The 22,599-nt window shown below is 40.1% G+C and overlaps 2 protein-coding genes across 6 annotated transcripts in view; both read right to left on the bottom strand.

Annotated features, from left to right (window-relative positions):
* Positions 1–2,575, bottom strand: part of GARIN2 (golgi associated RAB2 interactor family member 2) — a 42,379-nt gene extending 39,804 nt beyond the window's left edge. For all 3 annotated transcript variants that reach the window (XM_073011091.1, XM_073011089.1, XM_007987055.3), the window contains exon 1: positions 1,929–2,575. The gene's annotated coding sequence lies outside the window, so the exon portion shown is untranslated. The remainder of the gene's footprint in view (positions 1–1,928) is intronic.
* A 6,839-nt stretch (positions 2,576–9,414) lies between these two features.
* The window catches only part of GPHN (gephyrin), a 740,280-nt gene continuing 727,095 nt past the window's right edge, over positions 9,415–22,599 (bottom strand). For 2 of the 3 annotated variants that reach the window (XM_007987015.3, XM_073011087.1), the window contains 3 exons: positions 22,125–22,228; positions 11,530–11,626; positions 9,415–10,419 (listed from right to left, as the gene is read on the bottom strand). In XM_007987015.3, the coding sequence (XP_007985206.1) occupies positions 10,286–10,419; positions 11,530–11,626; positions 22,125–22,228 (335 nt within the window). In that variant the 3' untranslated portion in view covers positions 9,415–10,285. The remainder of the gene's footprint in view (positions 10,420–11,529; positions 11,627–22,124; positions 22,229–22,599) is intronic. The other variant, XM_073011088.1, reaches the window with a different exon arrangement.

The following is a 22,599-nucleotide window of genomic DNA, read 5'->3' as shown; positions in this document are numbered from 1 at the left end:
GTACATGCCCCTAAAATGTCCTCTACAAATGTTTCCTGTTTACCATTACAATGTGGTATTTTCCCTCCAATATTTTATTATAAAAAGTTTCAAACTTCTGGCAAAGTTGAAAGATTTCTATAGTGAACACTCATAAACCCACTACCTGGATTCTCATGTGGTCTTTTTACTGTGTTATTTGTCTGTAATTACATGATGGCTCTTTTTTTTTTTTTAGATGGAGTCTCGCTCTGTCACCCAGGCTGGAGTGCAGTGGTGCGATCTTGGCTCACTGCAACCTCTACCTCCTGGGTTCAAGTGATTCTCATTCTTCAGCCTCCTGAGTAGCTGAGATTACAGGTGCCCACCACCGTGTCTGGCAAATTGTTGTATTTTTAGTAGAGACAAAGTTTTGCCATGTTGGCAATGCTGGTCTCAAACTCCTGACCTCAGGTAATCCACATGCCTCAGCCTCCCAAAGTGCTGGGATTACAGGCGTGAGTCACCACACCTGGCTACATGATAGCTCTTAAATGACAGCATTTACCTGTCACTCGTTAAAGTTGTTCTCTGTAGTCCTTGGAGCTTTGAGGTTAATTATTCCCAGCACTTTGAAGTGTGGCATTTACCTATGTGATTTTTCCCAACATTCTTACTATACTAATAAACATATTTTTAGGCTAGGTCTAGTACAATTCTAGGTTGCAGTTCTGGTTGCACCTTTGCAGGAGGCTAACTGTTGTGGCCCCTATCTCTTGAAAATGATATCCCCATGCCCAACCTTTCAGCTTTGAAGAGAAAGCCTTGTGTTCTGAATCTTGAAACATCTGAGTAATTAAAAAGGGCTGTTTCCCCCAAAATTTATTCAATTCTCAGTCTTTTGATAATTTTTTCTTATGGACGAAAATATTGGGATAACAGTCTGAAAAATCAAAATTTAAAAACAGGCTGGGCACAGTGGCTCACGCCTGTAATCCCAGAATTTTGGGAGGCCAAGGCAGGCGGATCTCTTGAGTTCAGGAGTTTGAAACCAGCCCGGCCAACATGACGAAACCCCATCTCTACTAATATCATAAAAATTAGCCAGGCATGGTGGTGTGTGCCTGTAGTCCCAGCTACTTGGGAGGTTGAGGCACAAGTATGGCACAAGTATGGCTTGAACCCGGGAGGTGGAGGTTGCAGTGAGTTGAGATCACACCACTACACTCCAGCATGGGCAGCAGAGTGAAGCTATGTCTCAAAAAAAAAAAAAAAAGGTGGGCACAGTGGCTCACACCTATAATCCCGGCATTTTGGGAGGCTGAGGCGGGTAGATCACCTGAGGTCAGGAGTTCAAGACCAGCCTGGCCAACATGGTAAAACCCCGCCTCTACAAAAATACAAAAAAAAAAAAAAAAAAAAAAAAAAAAAAAAAAAAAAAAAATTAGCTGGGCATGATGGCCAGTGCCTGTAACCCTGTCTCTACTTCAAAAAACAAAACAAAACAAAACAAAACAAAACAAAACAAAACAAAAACCAAAATTATCTGGGCATAATGGCACACCTGTAATCCCAGCTACTGGGGAGGCTGAGACAGGAGAATCGCTTAAACCTGGGAGGTTGCGGTGAGCCGAGATCGTGCCATTGCACTCCAGCCTGGGTGGCAAGGCGAGACTGTCTCAAAAAAAAAAAAAAAAAAATTGAAAACAATCCAGAAAACATGCTTTCATTTCAAACTCAAACTCTCAATGAAATTATTTCTAAGAAAAAGAAAAGCAGTCACCAGGTGTTAAGTCTCTCGGCTTTTCTGCTTGTTCTGGTTGAGGTAGAAGAAATAAAACTAGAAGGAGAAGAGGAAGATGGAAAAAAAAATAGACATTCTGCCCTCGAATTACCAGAATTAATTGAACTATTCATTTCCTTCTCCATCAGTTTCAAACCCAAGTTGCAGTAATGAGACAGTCACTTACCAACAGATGGGGCTGAAATAGATCTCTGGAGATCTCCTGGATGTCGACTAGGAAAACAATCTCCAAACAGCACGTTTCCACTCTTTTCACATTTCTTTAGCAGGTGTTTATGTCTACCCAGCAGGCAAATAAACACTTAGTAAAAGGAGCGCAGTCCAGGCTGCTCTGGGCATTGTTCTATTGCTGCTGCATCATAATCATAATGTGCTGACATAGTCTCGCAGTAAGAAAAGAAGGGCACTGGGGAGGAGCAGCCCTGCAGGTCTGCCCCTGAGAGGAAGTGTAGTCAGCATTCCCGTGGAGCCCCGACCACTCGGGAGTGGGCATTCAGGTGGTGGTGTGAAGTTTTCAGAAGATTTCTTGGAGAGAAAAGTCAATTTAGCAATAGTATAACCACGGAAAAAATATCATATTTTACATCATTGATCATTCAATTGATAATTTATTATTCAATTTCCCTGTATCCTAAGTTTCAGAGACTTAAACGTATTTAAGGCACTTTGAGCCTCTGTGAAGAAAAGCATCAAAAGAATATAGCATTTTTAGAGGGAAACTGCTTAGAAACAGAGCTGAGGCCGGGCACAGTGGCTCATGCCTGCAATCCCAGCACTTTGGGAGGTCAAGGCAGGAGGATTGCTTGAGCCCAGGATTTTGAGATCAACCTGGGCAACACAGTGAGACCCTATCTCTATTGAAAGAAAGAAATGCTTTTAAAGATGCACAAAATATAAAACTGTATGTATAACTTCATTTGGAGATTGTAAGTCTGAATTTGTGGCACTTTGTCAAATTGAGGTCTGTGAGCAATTAGCCCTCTTTGTCCCTCATGAGATGGGCCTGCCTGTTCACGCCTGCATGGGATCTTCTTAGCTGCATGTCCTAAGCTTGGGATATGAAGGTTTCCTGCCACATTCAGTCCCTGGTGAGTGCAATGCCAGGTACATTCTTTCAGTCAACTCAGTAATGAATACTTACTATTTCCTGTGCATCATGCCATGCTGGACCACAAAGATGAACAGTCTCTGCACTCAAGAAGTTTACCATCTAGTGGAGAAGGGGTCATGTAAACAGAGTATTTCAGTGTTATGTAGCGATAAGATGGAGGGGTGACAGGGGATTCTGAGAGCACAGATGAAAGGCACTTAGTCCAATTGGGGGATTTAGGGACAGTTTCATGGAGGAGCTAATATCCAAGCTAAATCCTGAAAGATTGGTCAGCCTGAGCAAAGTCACAGAGGCATGAAATGACAGGGTTTGAGGGGTAACTACAAATGGTCTGGTGTTACATAAAGTTGAAGAGGAGAGAAAAAATGAAGTTCATGGAAGAAGGGCCTACATTGTGGAGGGCTTTGAAAGCCATAACTAGGTGCTGAGACTTCATCTGCTCCAGTAGTTCTAATAAATAGTGTTACATGGAGAGATTTATGTTCTGAACTGATTATTCTGAGAGCAGAGTGGAGGATAGATTTGGGAAGGGCAATTCTGGAGATACTAAAGCCATGGTAGTGGCAGTGGCAGTGTCAATGGAAAGGAGGGGGTTAACTTGGGAACTATTAGTAGAGTCCATAGAATTTGGTGACTCACTGATGTGGGGAGGGAAAAGGTGACTCAGAGTTTTGGGAAGCTGGGTGAATGACGGTGCCATTAACTTGGAAACAAACTACAGGCAGAGGAACAGGTGTAGGAGGCAGAAAGAATGAGGTGCTTGTTTGCAGGAGACCTTGGTTAGCATGGTGCCTCGTATTAAACTGTTTAGTAAACGATTTCTTTCTTCTTTAAATGTTCAGTACCTTCCTAATGCTTTTAGAATATGTGACATGTATCACAAGGTATGTGTATATATTTAGCATTAAACTCAAGAGCCTATATATTTGTGAGCATGATCTGGCTCCATCCTGGCTTCAGTTCTTTCCAACTATATTTCAGACCACTTACACCACTCCCTCATCATACTTCTGTCTCCTTCCTGATGTTGCATTCCTTAAGCCATTTCCTGTCTGAAAAGCTCATCTCCCAGCTCTTCACATGTGGGCTTATTTTCGTTTTTCAGAACCCAGCTCAGATGTCAACTGTTTAGAGAGCTGTTTCTCAATCATTTGGTCATTGATTGTCTCTCAGCTGCAAATGCACCACAGCATACTCTGCATTGATTTGCTGGAGCTCTGCAAACTACATTTCTCTCTCCAGCTAGCTTTCTGTTAGGTTCAATAATAGGTTGCATTAGACCAGAGGAGGCTGGAAAATAGGAGGGAAGAAGAGACTTGTGTTCCCTCTAGTTGACCTGCTGTTTCTCTCAGTGTCACCTGGGCAACAGCAACTGGTTCTAGCCTGCATTTTGGTTGTTTTGTTTTTGTTTTTGACATTCTCAGAATCAGCAATTGGGCAGCGCCCTCTCCTTAGAGGGCTGAGTCCTGGCTCCAACGGGTCCAACCTCTGAGCTTCCAGGCTGTGATTTCCCTAACCTATCCCTTCCAACTCCCCAGCCCTAGTTGTGGGAGTTGCTTCTTCTAGTTGTCTCTGATATCTGTGTTTCCTTTGTGCTTTTTTTCTAGGCCTCCAATACCTATTTAACATATTCCTGCACTGAAGTCTCTCTGTTGAAATACTTAATGTGATTTCTGCTTCTTTAAAAATGGCTGCCGGGCGCGGTGGCTCAAGCCTGTAATCCCAGCACTTTGGGAGGCCGAGACGGGCGGATCACGAGGTCAGGAGATCGAGACCATCCTGGCTAACACGGTGAAACCCCGTCTCTACTAAAAAATACAAAAAACTAGCCGGGCGAGGTGGCGGGCGCCTGTAGTCCCAGCTACTCGGGAGGCTGAGGCAGGAGAATGGCGTAAACCCGGGAGGCGGAGCTTGCAGTGAGCTGAGATCCGGCCACTGCACTCCATCCTGGGCGACAGAGCCAGACTCCGTCTCAAAAAAAAAAAAAAAAAAAAAAAATGGCTGGATCCTGACACAACCACTGAATCTGATTGAGGCTTCCACCCAGTCACTGTCTAACATGTCATTGAATGTTCTTCACATACTTTTCCTAACCTGCATTTAAATTGTTTTCCTTTCTCATAATCTCTCTTCTTCACTTAGATATCTGAGACTGTCTCATTCATCATTGTATTCTCAGTGCCTAACATGGAGCCTGGCATACTGTAGGAGCTTAAGAAATGCTTGTTAAATAAAATGAATGATTTCAAAAGACTGCAGGAGAAATACTGGTAGCTGGCCATACAAAATGGACAGGATTGAGCAAGTCTTTAACTTTTTGGTTCTAGGCCAAGTTATTGATGAATTCTGTAACAACGTAACACAGAGAGTCAAGCATAATGCTTCTTATAAACATGTCAGAATGCAATGCATTATTTAATGTAGACCCATCCTCATTAGAATAACAAGACATACCGTTTATTTACTTTGAATTCTATACTTGTATAACCCCCTACCCCACTTTCTATAATTGGGAATGATAATGACTTACATTGTTAGGGGTTCATGAAGATCAAGAATTGCTAACAGGTTAGATCTACAACATTTTTTGATTAGCAAATAATTTTAAATATGAAAGCCATCCAAAAGAATCCACCTGCTGTAACATGCAACATCACCAAGCATTTACTTGATAAACATCGCCGGCTTATGTTCTTTTTTTCATTCTGGTATGATTTGAAATAACCAAAACACAGAATCAAAAAATCTGGTTAAAAAGGAACTGCTTAACTTTTACACAGATATAATCAAAACCTGAAAACATCTTCTATAGCCTTTTATGTAAGTATCAACTACTAAGACAAAAAATACTTGTAATATGCTTCTTATATAATTTTAGTCAAATAAATGCAAATAGATTAGATAAAATTGATGTCCGCGGTGCCAAGTAGAAATATTTTGTTGAACTTTAACATTTAAATGACATTTCCCCTGTTTCCACTTCAAGTGTGTTCATATCTTCTCCTTTTTCTAACTCAGAAGGAAAAATGTTCCTTTTCTTTCCCAGCTGAATTGGGCCACTAGGGTCCTTAAATCCAGCCCTTCTTTCCTCTTCTTTCTCCTTTTAGGATACTACTCTTGCATTGTTAATATGCCCACCACTGTTGTTTCTTTTTCAAAACCCACAAACCAAATCTTCCCTCCACTTTGTTATCAGTTCATGCTACTATTTTGTCTTTCTTTTTTCACACACAAATTCAGAAGAATTCATGTTCACAGTTTCTAGATTGTAATCTGGCTTTTGCTCTTAACCCACTACTAAAAGTGCACTCTTAGAGTTCGCAAATAATTGCCTAATCAATAAGGCTTTTTGAGCCTTCATTCTTCTTGGTATTTCTTTTGCATTTACAGTTGATCCTTCTTGAGACTCTCCTCCTTGGTTTGTGGGACCCTGCACTCCTTCTCTTCTCTTCTACAAACTGTTTTTCCCCTGATGCCATTCATGGCTTTTTCCTCCAACACCCCAAGGCCTGTCCTCTTCTCTTGGCAAGGCTTTTCTTGATAATCGTTTCCATCCACCCTTGCATTTCAGATGCCACCTTTATGTGAATGATTCCCAAGGTTGTATGCAGTCAGTAACTCTTCTGTGAACCCCTAACCTGTACTTTCAAATGCCAATGGGACATGTCTATCTTAGCACTCCTGGCATCTCAAACACATGCCCAAACTCAACTCCTCCATAAAACTCATTTTTTCTTTCTTTTTGTTAATGTTTAACATTTTCTCAGTCAGCCAAGAGGGGAGACTTTGAATCATCTCTCCCTTCTTTAACTTCCTTTCCAAAACTTGAAATCAGCCATAAAATTCTTTCCATTCTTTTCTCTCCAGAGATGTATCCATCTGTCGGGACCTTCCCATCACCATCACCATCACCTCTACCCCCTCACCTGCACAATTGCTATAACTTAACTGGTGTCTTTCATTTATTTCTCCCATTCTAGTCTATCTGCCTGAAGGCTGCCAAAGCATTTTCCCTAAAAGGATATCTCTGATCATGATAAATCCCTGATCAAGAATCTCTAATGGTTTTATTGTCTCTAGAATAAATCTAGACTCTTAATTTGGTACTTAAGAACTTTAATACCAAATAACTTTAATAACTTTTGGGCCTTAAATCAGTATTTTTTCAGTCTCCCAAACATCTTATACCTATTTTGTTTCTATAACTTAGGAGTTTAAGAAGATAGACTGTAGGCTGAGTGTGGTGACTCATGCCTGTAACTCCAGCACAGTGGGAGGCTGAGATGGGCAGATCACTTGAGCCTAGGAGTTCAAGACCAGCCTGTCTCTGCAAAATACAAAAAAAATTAGCCAGGTGTGATGGGTAGTCCCAGCTACTCAGGAGGCTGAGATAGAAGGATCACTTGAGCCCATGGAGGTCAAGGCTGCAGTAAGTTGAGATCATGCCACTGCACTCCAGGCTGGGCAACAGAGTGAAACCCTATTTCAAAACAAAACAAAACAAAACAAAACAACAACAACAAAAGAAAAACAGAATATAGGTGGGGCACGGTGGCTCATGCCTGTAATCCCAGCGGATCACCTGAGGTCAGGAGTTTGAGACCAGCCTGGCCAAAATGGTGAAACTCCATCTCTACTAAAAATAGAAAACTTAGCTGGGCATGGCAGTGCATGTCTGTAATCCTATCTACTTGGGAGGCTGAGGCAGGAGAATCGCTTGAACCCAGGAGGTGGAGGTTATAGTGAGCTGAGATTGCGCCACTGCACTCCAGCCTGGGTGACAAGAGCAAGACTCTATCTCAAAAAAAAAAAAAGAGTAAAGACTGTAGAGTCAGATTGCTAAATTTGAATCCTTGCTCTCTCTCCTACTATCTATGTGACCATGGACAAGTTTCTTAATCTCTGTGCCTCAGTATCCTCATCTTAATACAGGAAAACCAATGCTTATAGGGTTGTGAAAATTAAACATATAGAAAGTATTTAGGATAATGCCTGGCCTACAGTAAGTTCTACATAATGTGTTTTATTGAGAAAATATTTACTGATGCTTGTATATATGCACATATGCCAGAGACTCTTCTAGGAATTTGGGGATAACAGGAATGAACATAATAAACAAAAATCTCTACCTTTGTGGAGCTTAATATATGACAAGCACTGCTCTCAGCACATTTCATATGTTTAATTTCCACGACAACCCTATAATTGTTATTCTTCCTATATTACAGGTATAGAAATTATTCTATAATAATTATCATTAATTACCTGTCATTCTCTGTTTTTGGAATACCCTTTTTCCTGTGCTATCATCTTCAGAATTCTACCATCCTTCAAGACGCAATAACATCCGCTGGGCATGGTGGCTCACAACTGTAATTCCAGCACTTTGGGAGTCCGATGCAGGAGGATCACTTGAGGCCAGGGGTTCGAGGCTGTAGTGCACTATGACCATGCTACTGCACTCCAGCCTGAGCAGTAGAGCAAGACTGTGCCTCTACAAAAAAAAAAAAAGACCCACTAACATGCCATCTTACTCCTTGAAATCTCATCTGAATTCTTCCAGCCCTTAGAATCTGTATTATGGCATTTATCACATTCTATACACTCTACTATATATTATCAAATATATTAAATATTGTGGTTATTTGCATGCATTTTTGTTATCTCCCTAATGAAGTGTGATGCCAGGTGCTCTGCCCTATTCATGTTTGTAAATAGTAGCATGATGTACTTTGTACCTAAGAACACAGTAGCTGCTTAACAAATACTTCTTGAATGCATGTACATAAAAGGATTCTTTGCATACTCTCTCATTTGACCTCTATTAACTAACCTTATCTTCTTCAACTGTAAATATGAAATGAAAATATCACATATCAGTATCACATATTTGTTTACTATTTGGCCTTTACTTACCATCCCTTGACACTTTGTTTACTAGTAGGCCAATTTTTGTAGTTTGCTTTCCTGAGCACATTTTACAATATATTTAACATCTTTCTGTTACTACCATTTGAAAAGTGCCCCTAAGTTTTTATTAAAGGAGTCATTGTGGATAGAGTATATTTTACCTATTGTGTTTTCAATGGTCAGCACATATATTTTTTCCCATTTCCTTACTAACACAGTTAAAAAATTTCAAGGTGCTCATCTGTAATTTTTTGGTTCATTGCTTATTTTTTTCTCCATTTCAAAGAACTGTAGATGTTTGAAATTGACTTTTATGGCATCTAAAATATGAATTTTTTTTCCAAGTCATTAATACCCTTCCTCTAAATTTGCTTGCTATTCTCCAGCTATGACTGGAAAGACCAGACCAACTACAGGTTCTCCTACCTTCTCATCTGTATTTTCACATGCTACAGATCATAATGCTATGATCACATTTTTTCCCAAACATTGTAGTAAGATACAGAGTTACAATATACCATATTTTAAATCTTCTTGGTAGGCCATCTTAACTATTCCTTTTATTAGGCAGAACCCTATCAGAATGGCATGACATTCTTCCCTTTTTTAATAACGAGGCCAACACATTACATTTTTAAATAATGATCAAGGAATTTTTTTTTATTCATTAAGTTTCAGTATCATTACAGAAAATGTTATGATACAGAGTTGTTTAACATTATTTTGTCTTTGCTCTTGATTTCCACATGAATGCTGGTAACACTAGTATCTGTACAAGATCAGTCTTTGATTTTATTTTTTGTTCTGTACAATTTTAAATGTATTGGTTAAAAAGGCTGTCAGCACTTAAGGAAGCATTTTTTCTTCAGTTTGTTTGTTCAAATAAAAGGTGTCCAGTTACTGCCCAAGAGTACTGTGCCATGAGGCTACTGGGGCGAGAAACCTCCCTGGATGCTCTGCAGGGGATGGTTCTTGAGGCAAAGCAGAGCCTCCCTCCACCCAGTCAGTCTTCTTTTGGCACTGTGCACATAAACACGAGATACATGAGAAAGAACAAGCAAAAGTTCTCTGTAAAGCAGTTATGAAGCATACTAAGAAGGGAAATCCAAGTATTGCCTACGCTAGTATAAATAAGCAGACAGCCTTGATTTAAGAGCATAAGTAGTTGTATTTTAAAGATGAGAAAAACACAAGTTCTGCAGGCACCTACCGCTGTCTACTAAAAGCTATCGCTATCAGACCTAGCATTGAACACACAAAGCAATTTGCAAGAAAGGAAAAATTTGCCTTGATATAATCAGAATAGAATTGTTTGTTAAGATTTATTTTTAGATGTTTTTTTCTTTAAAAGATATTTAAATTCATTTGAAATATAGTTCAAGATGTTGACTATACAGATCAACTTTTATCCAAATCGGGAAAACTAGCTGTGCCGTTGCATATTACAGGATACAGTCAATGATATGTGGACATGCATCAAAGCTTTCTCCTGCTGGTGACCATCATAGCCGTCCAATGACCATGACATCCACCACCTCGCCTTTGTGGAGCTCCACATACTGTTCTGTCTTTGGAGGTAGCATCAACAATCCATTGGCACTGCGCATGCTCATCAGACGGCTGCTCATTTGATTACCTAGAAAGAAATACTCTTATTACAGCAGCCCAAGCATCATGGCATACACATTTGGGCCCTTGTAGACCTTTTCAAAACGTAAACAGACAGAAATGCAGGTCTTCAAGAGGAGAAGGGATGATCAAACTTTCCAGTATCTTTTTCAGGTGGCCATGATACTATATCCTACCACCAGCTCATTCAAACTTTAAAAATAAACATTAGAAATTCTTGTTTGAAAGAGTAAAACCAGGATTTTATAGCATTATGCAAAATGCCACAGAATTTCTCAATTCAGGCTGAAATGTTATGCGTGTCTGAAAAGGGAGGCTTTATAAAAACCTATTAAAATAATAATGACAATAATGGTAGCAGCTACCATTTCTTTACTAAGTGCCAAAGTACTAGGCACTTTACTTAAACACCTTATTTGATTCTCACAAGACTCAAAAAATTCTTAGGTAACTTGCCTAGGATCCTGCTAACTAGGTTGGTGGCCAATTTGAATGCAGCTCTCTCTGATGGCAAAGCTCATGAACTTGGTCACTGTTAGCTGATGTTTTCACTTAGTCGTACAATTTTTCTAGAGTCACATCAAAAGTTAGGCAAAATATGACTAGGGAAGTTGGGAATAACAGTTTAAAGTCTAGTGGAGGTCACTATAGAACTCTGAATTATCAATATTGATTTCTCTGCCCTTCGAATTTACCAATAAGTAGGGTATGGTAGAGGCAACAGAGAACCACATTATAAATTGGGCTTTCATCTCACATTTCAAGATGGTATAGCTAGAATCTTCTCCTTTTCCTACAAAGTTATACTCATAACTTATTGGTTGAACAAACATATCAAATCTTCTGTAATTCCAGATTTATTACTGAATATTAGTCAATGATATGTGGACAATCTAAATGTTTATCTATAAAATATGGCTCAATAAAATAAGTAAACTTCTAATAGTTATTTTTTAACTTTTGCTATACTGTTTAGGAATAATTTGACTCATCTAACTTTTCAAAAAGGAAAATGTGTAATAATTACAAAATCAGTTATAACCAAGGAAGATTATATATAAATTTGTGTTTTAACAGGATAGGTGCCTAGAAATATCTGTAGATGTGAATGACTAACCTGTACTCTGTGCCCAAGGTAGTGGTTCTTGGTGATGCCAAGTTAGTATACACCGATGGTATTCTGGACGAGGATCGAGTTTTACATCACATGATAACTACAGAATAAAGAAGAAAAGAAAACAAACTTGGTCACCTGATCATCTGACAAAACTACAAGATGGTAGGGGTTGTGCAAAGAATATACTGGACATGGAGACTATCCTTGGTATTCTGTTGTTGCTATCACTACCACCTTATGTTCTTTTTCTTGTTAAATAACATTCAATTAAAATGTATTTTTTCTTTTGACACAAGGTCTCACTCTGTTACCTAGGCTGGAGTGCAGTGGCACGATCATGGTTCACTGCAGCATTGACCTCCTGGGCTCAAGTGATCCTCCTGCCTTGGCCTCCTGAGTAGCTGGGACCACATGCATGTGTCACCACACCTGACTAATTTTTATTTTTTTTGTAGAGATGGCGTATTGCTATGTTGCTCAGGCTGGTCTTGAACTTCTGAGCTCAAGCAATCCTCCCATCTGGGCCTCTCAGAGTACTGGATTCATAGGCATGAGCCACCATGCCTGGCCACCTTATATTCTTAATACAGGAAGTCCAGGGGTTGGGTTGCTCTGGTGAAAAGAGAAAAGAAGGCTAAGAAGATGGTGTTCAGCTTTGGTTTGTCTGGGAAAGGCCTTTGTTCCTGAAGGCCCTTGTTCCTGAAGGATAGCTTTGCTGCATGTAGTATTTCTGGCTGGCATTTTTTTTATCAGCACTTTAAATATATCATTCCCTTCCCTTCTGGCCTGTAAGGTTTCTGCAGATACATCTACTGTTAGTCTAATATGGACTTCCTTGTATGTATGTAATTCTTTGTCTTCAACTTTTGACAAATTGGGAAGGATCTTTTGGGTTGAATATATTTGGAGACCTTTGAATTTCCTGGATCTGGATGTCTATATCTCTCAACAGATTTGGGATGTTTTTCAGCTATTATTTCATTAAATAAGTTTTCTATCTTCCCTTCTCTTCTTCTTCTGGACTCTGATGATAAAAATATTTGTTGATTTAAATTCAGGAAGTACAGAGAACACCATAAGGATATTCCTCGAGAAGAGCAACCCCAAGGCACATAACCGTCAGATTCACCAAGGTTGAAATAAAGGAAAAAATGTTAAGAGCAGCCAGAGAGAAAGGTCGGGTTACCCACAAAGGAAAGCCCATCAAATTAACAGCAGATCTCTCAGCAGAAACCCTACAAGCCAGAAGAGGGTGGGGGCCAATACTCAACATTCTTAAAGAAAAGAATTTTCAACCCAGAATTTCATATCCAGCCAAACTAAGCTTCATAAGTGAAGTAGAAATAAAATCCTTTACAGACAAGCAAATGCTGGGAGATTTGCCACCACCAGGCCTGCCTTACAAGAGCTCCTAAAGGAAGCACTGAACATGGAAAGGAATAACTGGTGTCTGTCACTGCAAAAATACGCCAAATTGTAAAGACCATCAATGCTATGAAGAAACTGCATCAACTAACGGGCAAAATAACTAGCTAGCATCATAATGACAGGATCAAAATCACACATAACAATATTAACCTTAAACATAAATGGGCTAAATGCCCCAATTAAAAGACATAGACTGGCAAATTGGATAAAGAGTCAAGACCCATCAGTATATGCTGTATTTAGGACACCCACCTCACGTGCAAAGACACAAATAGGCTCAAAATAAAGGGACGGAGGAAGATCTACCAAGCAAATGGAAAGCAAAAACAGTAGGGGTTGCAATCCTGTCCTAGTCTCTGATAAAATTGACTTTAAATCAACAAAGATCAAAAGAGACAAAGACAGCCATTACTTAATGGTATAGGGATCAATTCAACAAGAAGAGCTAACCATCCTAAATATATATGCACCCAATACAGGAGCACCCAGATTCATCAAGCAAGTCCTTAGAGACTTACAAAGAGACCTAGACTCCCACACAATAATAATGGGAGACTTTAACAACCCACTGTCAATATTAGACAGATCAACAAGACAGAATATTAACAAGGATATCCAGGACTTGAATTCAGCTTTGGATCAAATGGACCTAATAGGTATCTACAGAACTCTCCACCCCAAATCAACAGAATATACATTCTTCTCAGTACCACATTGCACTGATTCTAAAATTGACCACATAATTGGAAGTAAAACACTCCTCAGCAAATGTAAAATAACAGAAATCGCAACAAACTGTCTCTCAGATCACAGTGCAATCAAATTAGAACTCAGGATTAAGAAACTCACTCAAAACCGCACAACTATATGGAAACTGAACAACCTGCTCCTGAATGACTACTGGGTAAATAATGAAATGAAGGCAGAAATGTGTGCTTTGAAACCAATGAGAACAAAGATACAACATACCAGAATCTCTGGGACACGTTTAAAGCAGTGTGTAGAGGGAAATTTATAGCACTAAATGCCCACAAGAGAAAGCAGGAAAGATGTAAAATAGACACCCTGACATCACAGTTAAAAGAACTAGAGAAGCAAGAGGAAACAAATTCAAAAGCTAGCAGAAGACAAGAAATAACTAAGATCAGAACAGAACTGAAGGAGACAGAGACACAAAAAAACCCTTCAAAAAAATAAATGAATCCAGGAGCTGGTTTTTTGAAAAGATCAACAAAATAGATAGACCGTTAGCAAGACTAATAAAGAGGAAAAGAGAGAAGAATCAAATAGACATTAAAAAAAAAATGATAAAGGGGATATCACCACTGATCCCACAGAAATACAACCACCATCAGAGAATACTATAAATACCTCTATGCAAATAAACTATAAAATCTAGAAGAAATGGACAAATTCCTGTACACATACACCCTCCCAAGACTAAACCAGGAAGAAGCAGAATCTCTGAATAGACAAGTAACAGGCTCTGAAATTGAGGCAATAATAAATAGCCTACCAACCAAAAGAGGTCCAGGACCAGATGGATTCACAGCCAAATTCTACCAGAAGTACAAAGAGGAGCTGGTACCATTCCTTCCGAAACTATTCCAAGCAATAGAAAAAGAGGGAATCCTCCCTAACTCATTTCATGAGGAGAGCATCATCCTGATACCAAAGCCTGGCAGAGACACAACAAAAAAGGAGAATTTTAGGCCAATATGCCCGATGAACATCGATGCGAAAATCCTCAGTAAAATACTGGCAAACCGAAATACCAGCACATCGAAAAGCTTACCCATCACGATCAAGTTAACTTCATTCACGATCAAGTTAGGATGCAAGGCTGGTTCAACATATGCAAATCAATGAACATAATCCATCACATAAACAGAACCAATGACAAAAACCACATGATTATCTCAACAGATGCAGAAAAGGCCTTTGACAAAACTCAACAGCTGTTCATGCTAAAAACTCTCAATAAACTAGGTATTGATGGAACGTATCTCAAAATAATAAGAGCTATTTATTATAAACCCACAGCCAAAATCATACTGAATGGGCAAAAACTGGAAGCACTCCCTTTGAAAACTGGTGCAAGACAAGGATGCCCTCTCTCACCTCTCCTATTCAACATAGTATTGGAAGTTCTGGTCAGGGCAATCAGGCAAGAGAAAGCAATAATGGTATTCAAATAGGAAGAGAGGAAGTCAAATTGTCTCTGTTTGCAAATGACATGATAGTATGTTTAGAAAACCCCATCGTCTCAGCCCAAAATCTCCTTAAGCTGATAAGCAACTTCAGCAAAGTCTCAGGATACAAAATCAATGTGCAAAAATCACAAGCATTCCCATACACCAATAACACACAACCAGAGAGCCAAATCATGAATGAACTCCCATTCACAATTGATACAAATAGAATAAAATACCTAGGAATCCAACTTACAAGGGACGTGAAGGACCTCTTCAAGGAGAACTACAAACCACTGCTCAACGAAATAAAAGAGGACACAAACAAATGGAAGAACATTCCATGCTCATGGATAGGAAGAATCAATATCATGAAAATGGCCACACCGCCCAAAGTAATTTATAGACTCAATGCTATCCCCATAAAGCTACCACGGATTTTCTTCACAGAATTGGAAAAAACTGCTTTAAAGTTCATATGGAACCAAAAAAGAGCCCGCATTGCCAAGACAATCCTAAGCCAAAAGAACAAAGCTGGAGGCATCACACTACCTGACTTCAAACTATATTACAAGGCTACAGTAACCAAAACAGCATGGTACTGGTACCAAAACAGATATATAGACCAATGGAACAGAACGGAGGCCTCAGAAATAACACCACACATCTACAACCATCTGATCTTTGACAAACTTGACAAAAACAAGCAATGGGGAAAGGATTCCCTATTTATTAAATGGTGCTGGGAAAACTGGCTAGCCATATGTAGAAAGCTGAAACTGGATCCCTTCCTTACACCTTATACAAAAGTTAACTCAAGAGTGATTAATTACTTACATGTCAGACCTAAAACCATAAAAACCCTAGAAGAAAACCTAGGCAATACTATTCAGGACATAGGCATGGACAAAGACTTCATGACTAAAACACAAAAAGCAATGGCAACAAAAGCCAAAATCGACAGATGGGATCTAATTAAACTAAAGAGCTTCTGCACAGCAAAAGAAACTATCAGCAGTGTGAACAGGCAACCTACAGAATGGGAGAAAACTTTTGCAATCTATCCATCTGACAAAGGGTTAATATCCAGAATCTACAAAGACGTTAAACAAATTTACAAGAAAAAAAACAACCCCATCAAAAAGTGGGCAAAGGATATGAACAGATACTTCTCAAAAGAAGACATTTATTACGGCCAACAGACACATGAAGAAATGCTCATCATCACTGGTCATTAGAGAAATGTAAATCAAAACCACAATGAGATACCATCTCATGGCAGTTAGAATGGCGATCATTAAAAAGTCAGAAAACAACAGATGCTGGAGAGAATGTGGAGAAATAGGAACGCTTTTACACTGTTGGTGGGAGTGTGAATTAGTTCAACCATTGTGGAAGACAGTGTGGCAATTCTTCAAGGATCTAGAACTTGAAATACCATTTGACCCAGCAATCCCATTACTGGGTATATATCCAAAGGATTATAAATTATTCTACTATAAAGACACATGCACATGTATGTTTATTGCGGCACCATTCACAATAGCAAAGACTTGGAACCAACCCAAATATCCATCAATAATAGACTGGATAAAGAAAATGTGGCATATATACACCATGGAATACTATGCAGCCATAAAAATGGTATGAGTTCATGTCCTTTGCAAGGACATGGATGAAGCTGGAAACCATCATTCTCAGCAAACTAGCACAAGGACAGAAAACCAAACACCACATGTTCTCACTCATAAGTGGGAGTTGAACAATGAGAACATATGGACACAGGGAGGGGAACATCACACACTAGGGCCTGTTGGGGGGTGAGGCGGTGGGGTTCTGGGGGAGAAATAGCATTAGGAGAAATACATAATGTAAATGACGAGTTGATGGGTGCGGGAAACCAACATGGCATATGTATACATATGTAACAAACCCGCATATTGTGCACATGTACCCCAGAACCTAAAGTATAATAAAAAAAATTTGTTGGCTTAATGATGGCCCAAAATCTTACAGGTTTTCTTCAATCTTTTTCATTGTTATTTCTTTTCTTCCCCTTTAGAGTGGGTAATTTCAGATGACCTATCTTCAAGTTCAGAAAGTCTTTGGCTTGACAAAGTCTGTTGTTGAAGCTATTGTATTTTTTATTTCATGTATTGAATTCTTCAGCTGTAGGATTTTTTTTTTTAATGATTCCTATCTCTGTCGAATTTCTCATTTATATCATAAATTGTTTTCCTGATTCTGTTGACTTGTCTCTATATATTTTTTCTTATATCTATTGAATTTCCTTCAGATAATTATTTTGCATTTATTTTCTAGCAGGTCATTGATTTTCTTTTCATTTGGTTCTGTTACTAGAGACCCATTATGTTCCTTTGGTGTTATCATATCTGCTTGCTTTTTTGTGTTTCTTGTGAGCCTGCATTAATCTGTGCACCTGGTGGAACTATTCTTTCTTCCAGTCTTTCTTGTTTCCATAGAAAAAGACTTTCATTTGCAGTTGGGTTTTAATGTGCCAGTTGGGAAGGGTGTGGTGACTTTTTCAATAGGTATAGTGGTATAGTTTCCATGCAGCATCTTCAGGTGCATTCAGGGCGAGCAGTAACTGTGGGTGCCTCAGTTACCTAGTCCATGGAAGTTTGTGGAAGTGGTGGTGGTGGCAGCATAGGTTGCTAATATTCAATGTTAAGGGCTTTTAGTGTCTTCCTTATTCTTATTTTCTCCACAATGGGAAGATATAGCCTAGGGAGATCCCTCTTTGTGTCAAATCTGACATGGCCTACAAGAAGGCCTACTGGAGCACTGGGTTCCTGGTACAGGTGCTTAGAGTGGATGTGGGGCCAGGGTCCTAGGTTCAGGGTCTTGTGAACCTATTGTGGCACCTGGGTCTGAGGGTCTCTGGTAGGTTTGGGTGTAGGTTGTCCACAGAGCCAGGGTCTGTGACTCTGGGTACCCCTTAGCAGCTTGGGTTCAGGTGGCTGAGTTGTAGCTATGATTCTGTCCCTGTAGGGCAGGGCACGGCTCTGGCCTGACTCCAGAGAAGAAGGGTTGCCCCTGGACGTTTTGGCCTAGGGAGCAGGCTATCGTTGCTATCTAGGAACCTGAGCCAATAGGGCTTATTGGCAACCTAGGTCCCAGGGGATAAGGCGGTGTGTAGTAGTGACCCTAGACCCTGTGCTGGTGGGGCTTGGTAGAATCCCAGACTTTGTGCAGCCAGGTGCAGCAGCAATAAGTAATCCAGACTGGTGGGGCACAGCTGTCATTTGGGCCCTGGGGTGGGGGCAGTAAACAGCATAGCAATGACTGTACATCCTAGGAAGAGGTGTTTCTCAGCTGCTCAGACACTAGGGGGCTAGTCTAGCTTCAGGAAAGGAGAGTAGGAAGTTGTTTGACCTGTAGGATGAGGTGTCTCAGCTCAGCCACTCCTCCGTTTCCCTGGGTTGTGGGTACTACCTCGGCATAGTTCCGGATGCCCAGTTGCTCAGTTCAGCCAGGGCACCAGTTTCCTAGGGGGTGATGTGCTGCTTCAGCTCAGGCCTTGGGGACATGACTGTACTGGGTGGCTCTGGCACCTTTTCTCTGGGATAGACGGTGCTGCTTTAGCTTAGGTACTAGACTGCATGATTACTTTGGGCAGCAAAAGCACCATTTCCTGGGATGCTGGGTGCTGCTTCCTTAGGCTAGTATACGACTGAACTTAGGGAGGCATGATTGCTCTGAGCAGCCAAGATACTGTTTTCCTAGGAGGTAGTATATGGCTTTAGCTCTGGCTGAGGGGGATGTGAGGGGCGCTAGGTGGAGTAGCTCCACCTCTATTTGGCTCCACTGGGAAAGTTGTACAGCTGCTTGCATCTCAGTCTGTGGATGTCAGGCCGCAGTGTTGGGGTAGCACTGGGGATGAAGGGGTGCTGTGACTACTTGCTCCCAGAGCAAGAAAACTCTAGCCACAGTTCCAATTCCAACATGGTGTAAGTGCAGCAGCTGCACAGGCCACATAGGTCGGAGCACAGCGTTGGCTCCTTTCCTGGGGGGAGCATAGCTCTGTGGACTCCAGGAAGTTCTTTCAGCTGGGCTTCATGCTTGTGAGGACCGCAGGGTATCCCTGTCAGGTCTGTAGGTGTCCAAAGTGTTGATGGGGGTTGCTGGGATCCTCTGCTTAACTCCTTGCCAAGGGAGTTCTTCCTGGTTCCCAGCTGATCCAGCTGGGGGATGTGATGGTGGAGGCCTGGTGTTTCCTTCTGTTCTCTATGTGACCATCCTGAGTTTCTGTGCTCACCAGGGTTTCTCTTACTCCACTGATAAACTCGGCTGCTCTTCTTCGGTTTTTCTCCATTAAAATGCAGTTATTTATTCATTGTTCTGGCTATGTTTGTGAGGGGGATGGGCATGAGGGACTCATAGTTGGCTATCTTCTAGAACATGCTTTCCCCCTTTCCTGTCTCTTAATCACTGCCTAAGTTGTTAATATCAATAGGAGTTACTCCAGGTATGCTTCTAGCAAAGAAAGTTGATAACAAGGGCGGTATAGAGTGCTTTAATGGAATATTAAGGAAACACATGATAGAATGTCCTTGCATGGAAACACGGGGTCAATAATACTATTTGATGAATTGCTAGGATTGTGTTCCTTCCTTTTTTTGTTTTTTACCAGATGCTTTGGAAGTGTTTCTTATTGTGTATTGAAAATGAGAAGATTTTCACCTCCAACCTAAGTGACTAAGGAAATAAGGGAAACGTTTGTTCTAAACTGATGCTCTTCTGAATGCTTTGATATAAAAGGATGACATTTTATTTTCGTTAATTTTTTTACATTTTATTTTTGTTACTTTTTTTAGAGGCAGGGTGTTGCTATGTTGCCCAGGCTGGTCTCAAACACTTGGCCTCATGCAATCCTCCTGCCTGAGCCTCCTGAGTATCAGGGATTACAGGCGAGTGCCACTGTGCCTAGCAAGGATGACATTTTCTGCACTGACATATAGAATGGCCACATCAGAGTCCAACAGTATGATTTACCAACAGCAGCCTTTAACACTGACTCCCACTTCCTGAAAGCAGCAAGCAATGGTAAAGGCAATGGCTGTGGCATCTATTCTGAAGAACAGTAATCAGTGGTGTGGGTAAGCTGCATCTTTTATGGTCAGAAAAGAGAGATAAGACTTACCACGTTTCAAGGAAGTATATGTTTATGTTTTAAAGTGTCTGTTGTGTCAGTACTGATGTGGGGGTGATTTGGAAAGCTAAGAAACAAAAGAAACAAATAGCCGAGCATACTGATGACCCATACTGGCAGTCCCAATGACACTGCCATCAGAGAAAGGCAGCTGACTGATTTTTGACCACTTCTCAATATCCTTTGCTGACAGGAAATGGGCACCATCCGGAACAACATATCAAGCATCAGTCTGATTATAGAGTACCATCTCATCTTTGTTGTCAGAACAGACGATTGCCACAATGTCTGTTTTAAAGAAGAGATGGTGGATGTTACAATAAGAAATAAATGAAAGGATTCATAAGAGATCTGCAAAGTCAAAGGGAAGCCTTCTTTCTCTCTCTCTTATAATAATGTGAATTATTTCCTTAATTAAGTAAATATGAAGATAGTAAATTCATATTACTGGTTTGACTGTCTAAATCTAAGCTTTATGACTCTGACTTCTGACTTGATCAGAATAGTTTTTGTTCATGGATGATTTTTATTTCTTTTTCCACTTAATTTCAAATTTGATTACCACTGTGATTATTAAAAAAAATCTAGTTAAATTTTTCATGAAATTTTAAGGAGATTGTTTCATATCCCAGTCCACAAAGTTCTTAGCATTTAAACAGTCAATGTTCAGACTATTGAAAGCCTACATTTTCTTAATGTTTTTATCCTATGTATTCTCAGAGTAATATTTTTTTTAACATTTTATGTTTTTATTTTTATTTTGAGATGAAGTTTTGCTCTTGTTTCCCAGGCTGGAGTGCAATGGCACGATCTTGGCTCACTGCAACCTCCGCCTCCCGGGTTCAAGCGATTCTCCTGCCTCAGCCTCCTGAATAGCCAGGATTACAGGCACCCACTACCACGCCCAGCTAATTTTTTCTACTTTTAGTAGAGACGGGGTTTCACCATGTTGGCCAGGCTGGTCTCAAACTCCTGACTTCAGGTGATCCACCTGCTTTGGCCTCCCAAAGTGCTGGGATTACAGGCGTGAGCCATTGAGACTGGCCTAATATTTTATCTGTTATGTTTTTTGTTCTTCCTGTCAACTAATCATGGCATTTTGCCATATTTGAATTTACTTTGGAACTCTTGGAAAGTAATGGTTTGGTACTGTAGTTTATATTGCTAAGAACATTATTCATTAGTCACACAGAAAGTGTATAACATAATTAGTTGAGTAGTAGTAAATCACATTGAAGTTAGTGTTGGTGGAGAAGGAGACATAATTTCCAAGTGACTTTTACCATGGCATATTTCTCAGCCTTAGCAGTTCTCTTCCAAACAATATGGTTATCCTTTCCCTGCTGAATTATCAGGATCTCTTTCCAGTCCTTTGTCTTCTTCTGAATTGTTTAAAATTTATCGTTGAAGTCACCGAAAAAGTGAGCAGGTTAATTGCTATCCCTGTGAGTTTGCGTGGGGAAAAGAAAATTCTCCCTTGTTCCAGACAGGTCTAGTGTTAGGGTAGAGCCAGATATATCCTATTAACTGTGTTGTCCTTAAGCATCACTCAAGTTTTTAAGCCGTGCTCTCTGGACTCGTATATGGACTTCTATCTGGAGAAAATGATTCACTTTAGAAGTCATGAAGGAAGAGAATAAAAGGGATCCTTTCCCCTACATTTTCTAGTACACAGGGGAGAATATAATCACATTTTCCATCAAAACAAATAGAAAACTCTAGATGTTTATTTTGGACAGTTAGGAAATTATATCGCTGTTACCAGGCTTCCATTTTGGTTTCTGGTCATTAGAAAGCATTACCCTTGCTTTGATGATGGTTGGCCGAGGATCCAAGATGCCCTGCATTTTCCTCAGTGCAGGCACAACAAAGAGATTGCAGGTGACGACAGCCGATACAGGATTCCCTGAAAGTCAACCAAGCAGTTATTTATAATACACTGTGTAACAATTTGCCAAATAGTTATGTCTGTCTATATCTTTGGGTATCAGAATGTGACGGAAGTGACTAGGCACAATTTTTCCTCTTCTGAATCACCTTGAATCCAACCAGAACAGAGGTATAGTCAACTAAATGCCACAGGAAGTATAAACATTTGCGTCTTTCAGTAAAATGGAGAATTCTGCTGCCTAGAAGCTGTTTAACACCATTTGTTTTTGCTTTTCTGAGCCAGTTGAAAGCCATTACTAATCTTATTATCAAGATTACTCATTACTAATCTTGTTTTAAAGCCGTTTACAAGTTTTATATATCTATTTGCTATTTTTTAAGCATTTA

The sequence above is a fragment of the Chlorocebus sabaeus genome, chromosome 24 (genome assembly GCF_047675955.1).
Source record: "Chlorocebus sabaeus isolate Y175 chromosome 24, mChlSab1.0.hap1, whole genome shotgun sequence".
Classification (NCBI taxonomy): domain Eukaryota; kingdom Metazoa; phylum Chordata; class Mammalia; order Primates; family Cercopithecidae; genus Chlorocebus; species Chlorocebus sabaeus.
Note: the sequence above shows the minus strand (reverse complement) of the source record. Positions and strands in the feature narration are given on the sequence as shown.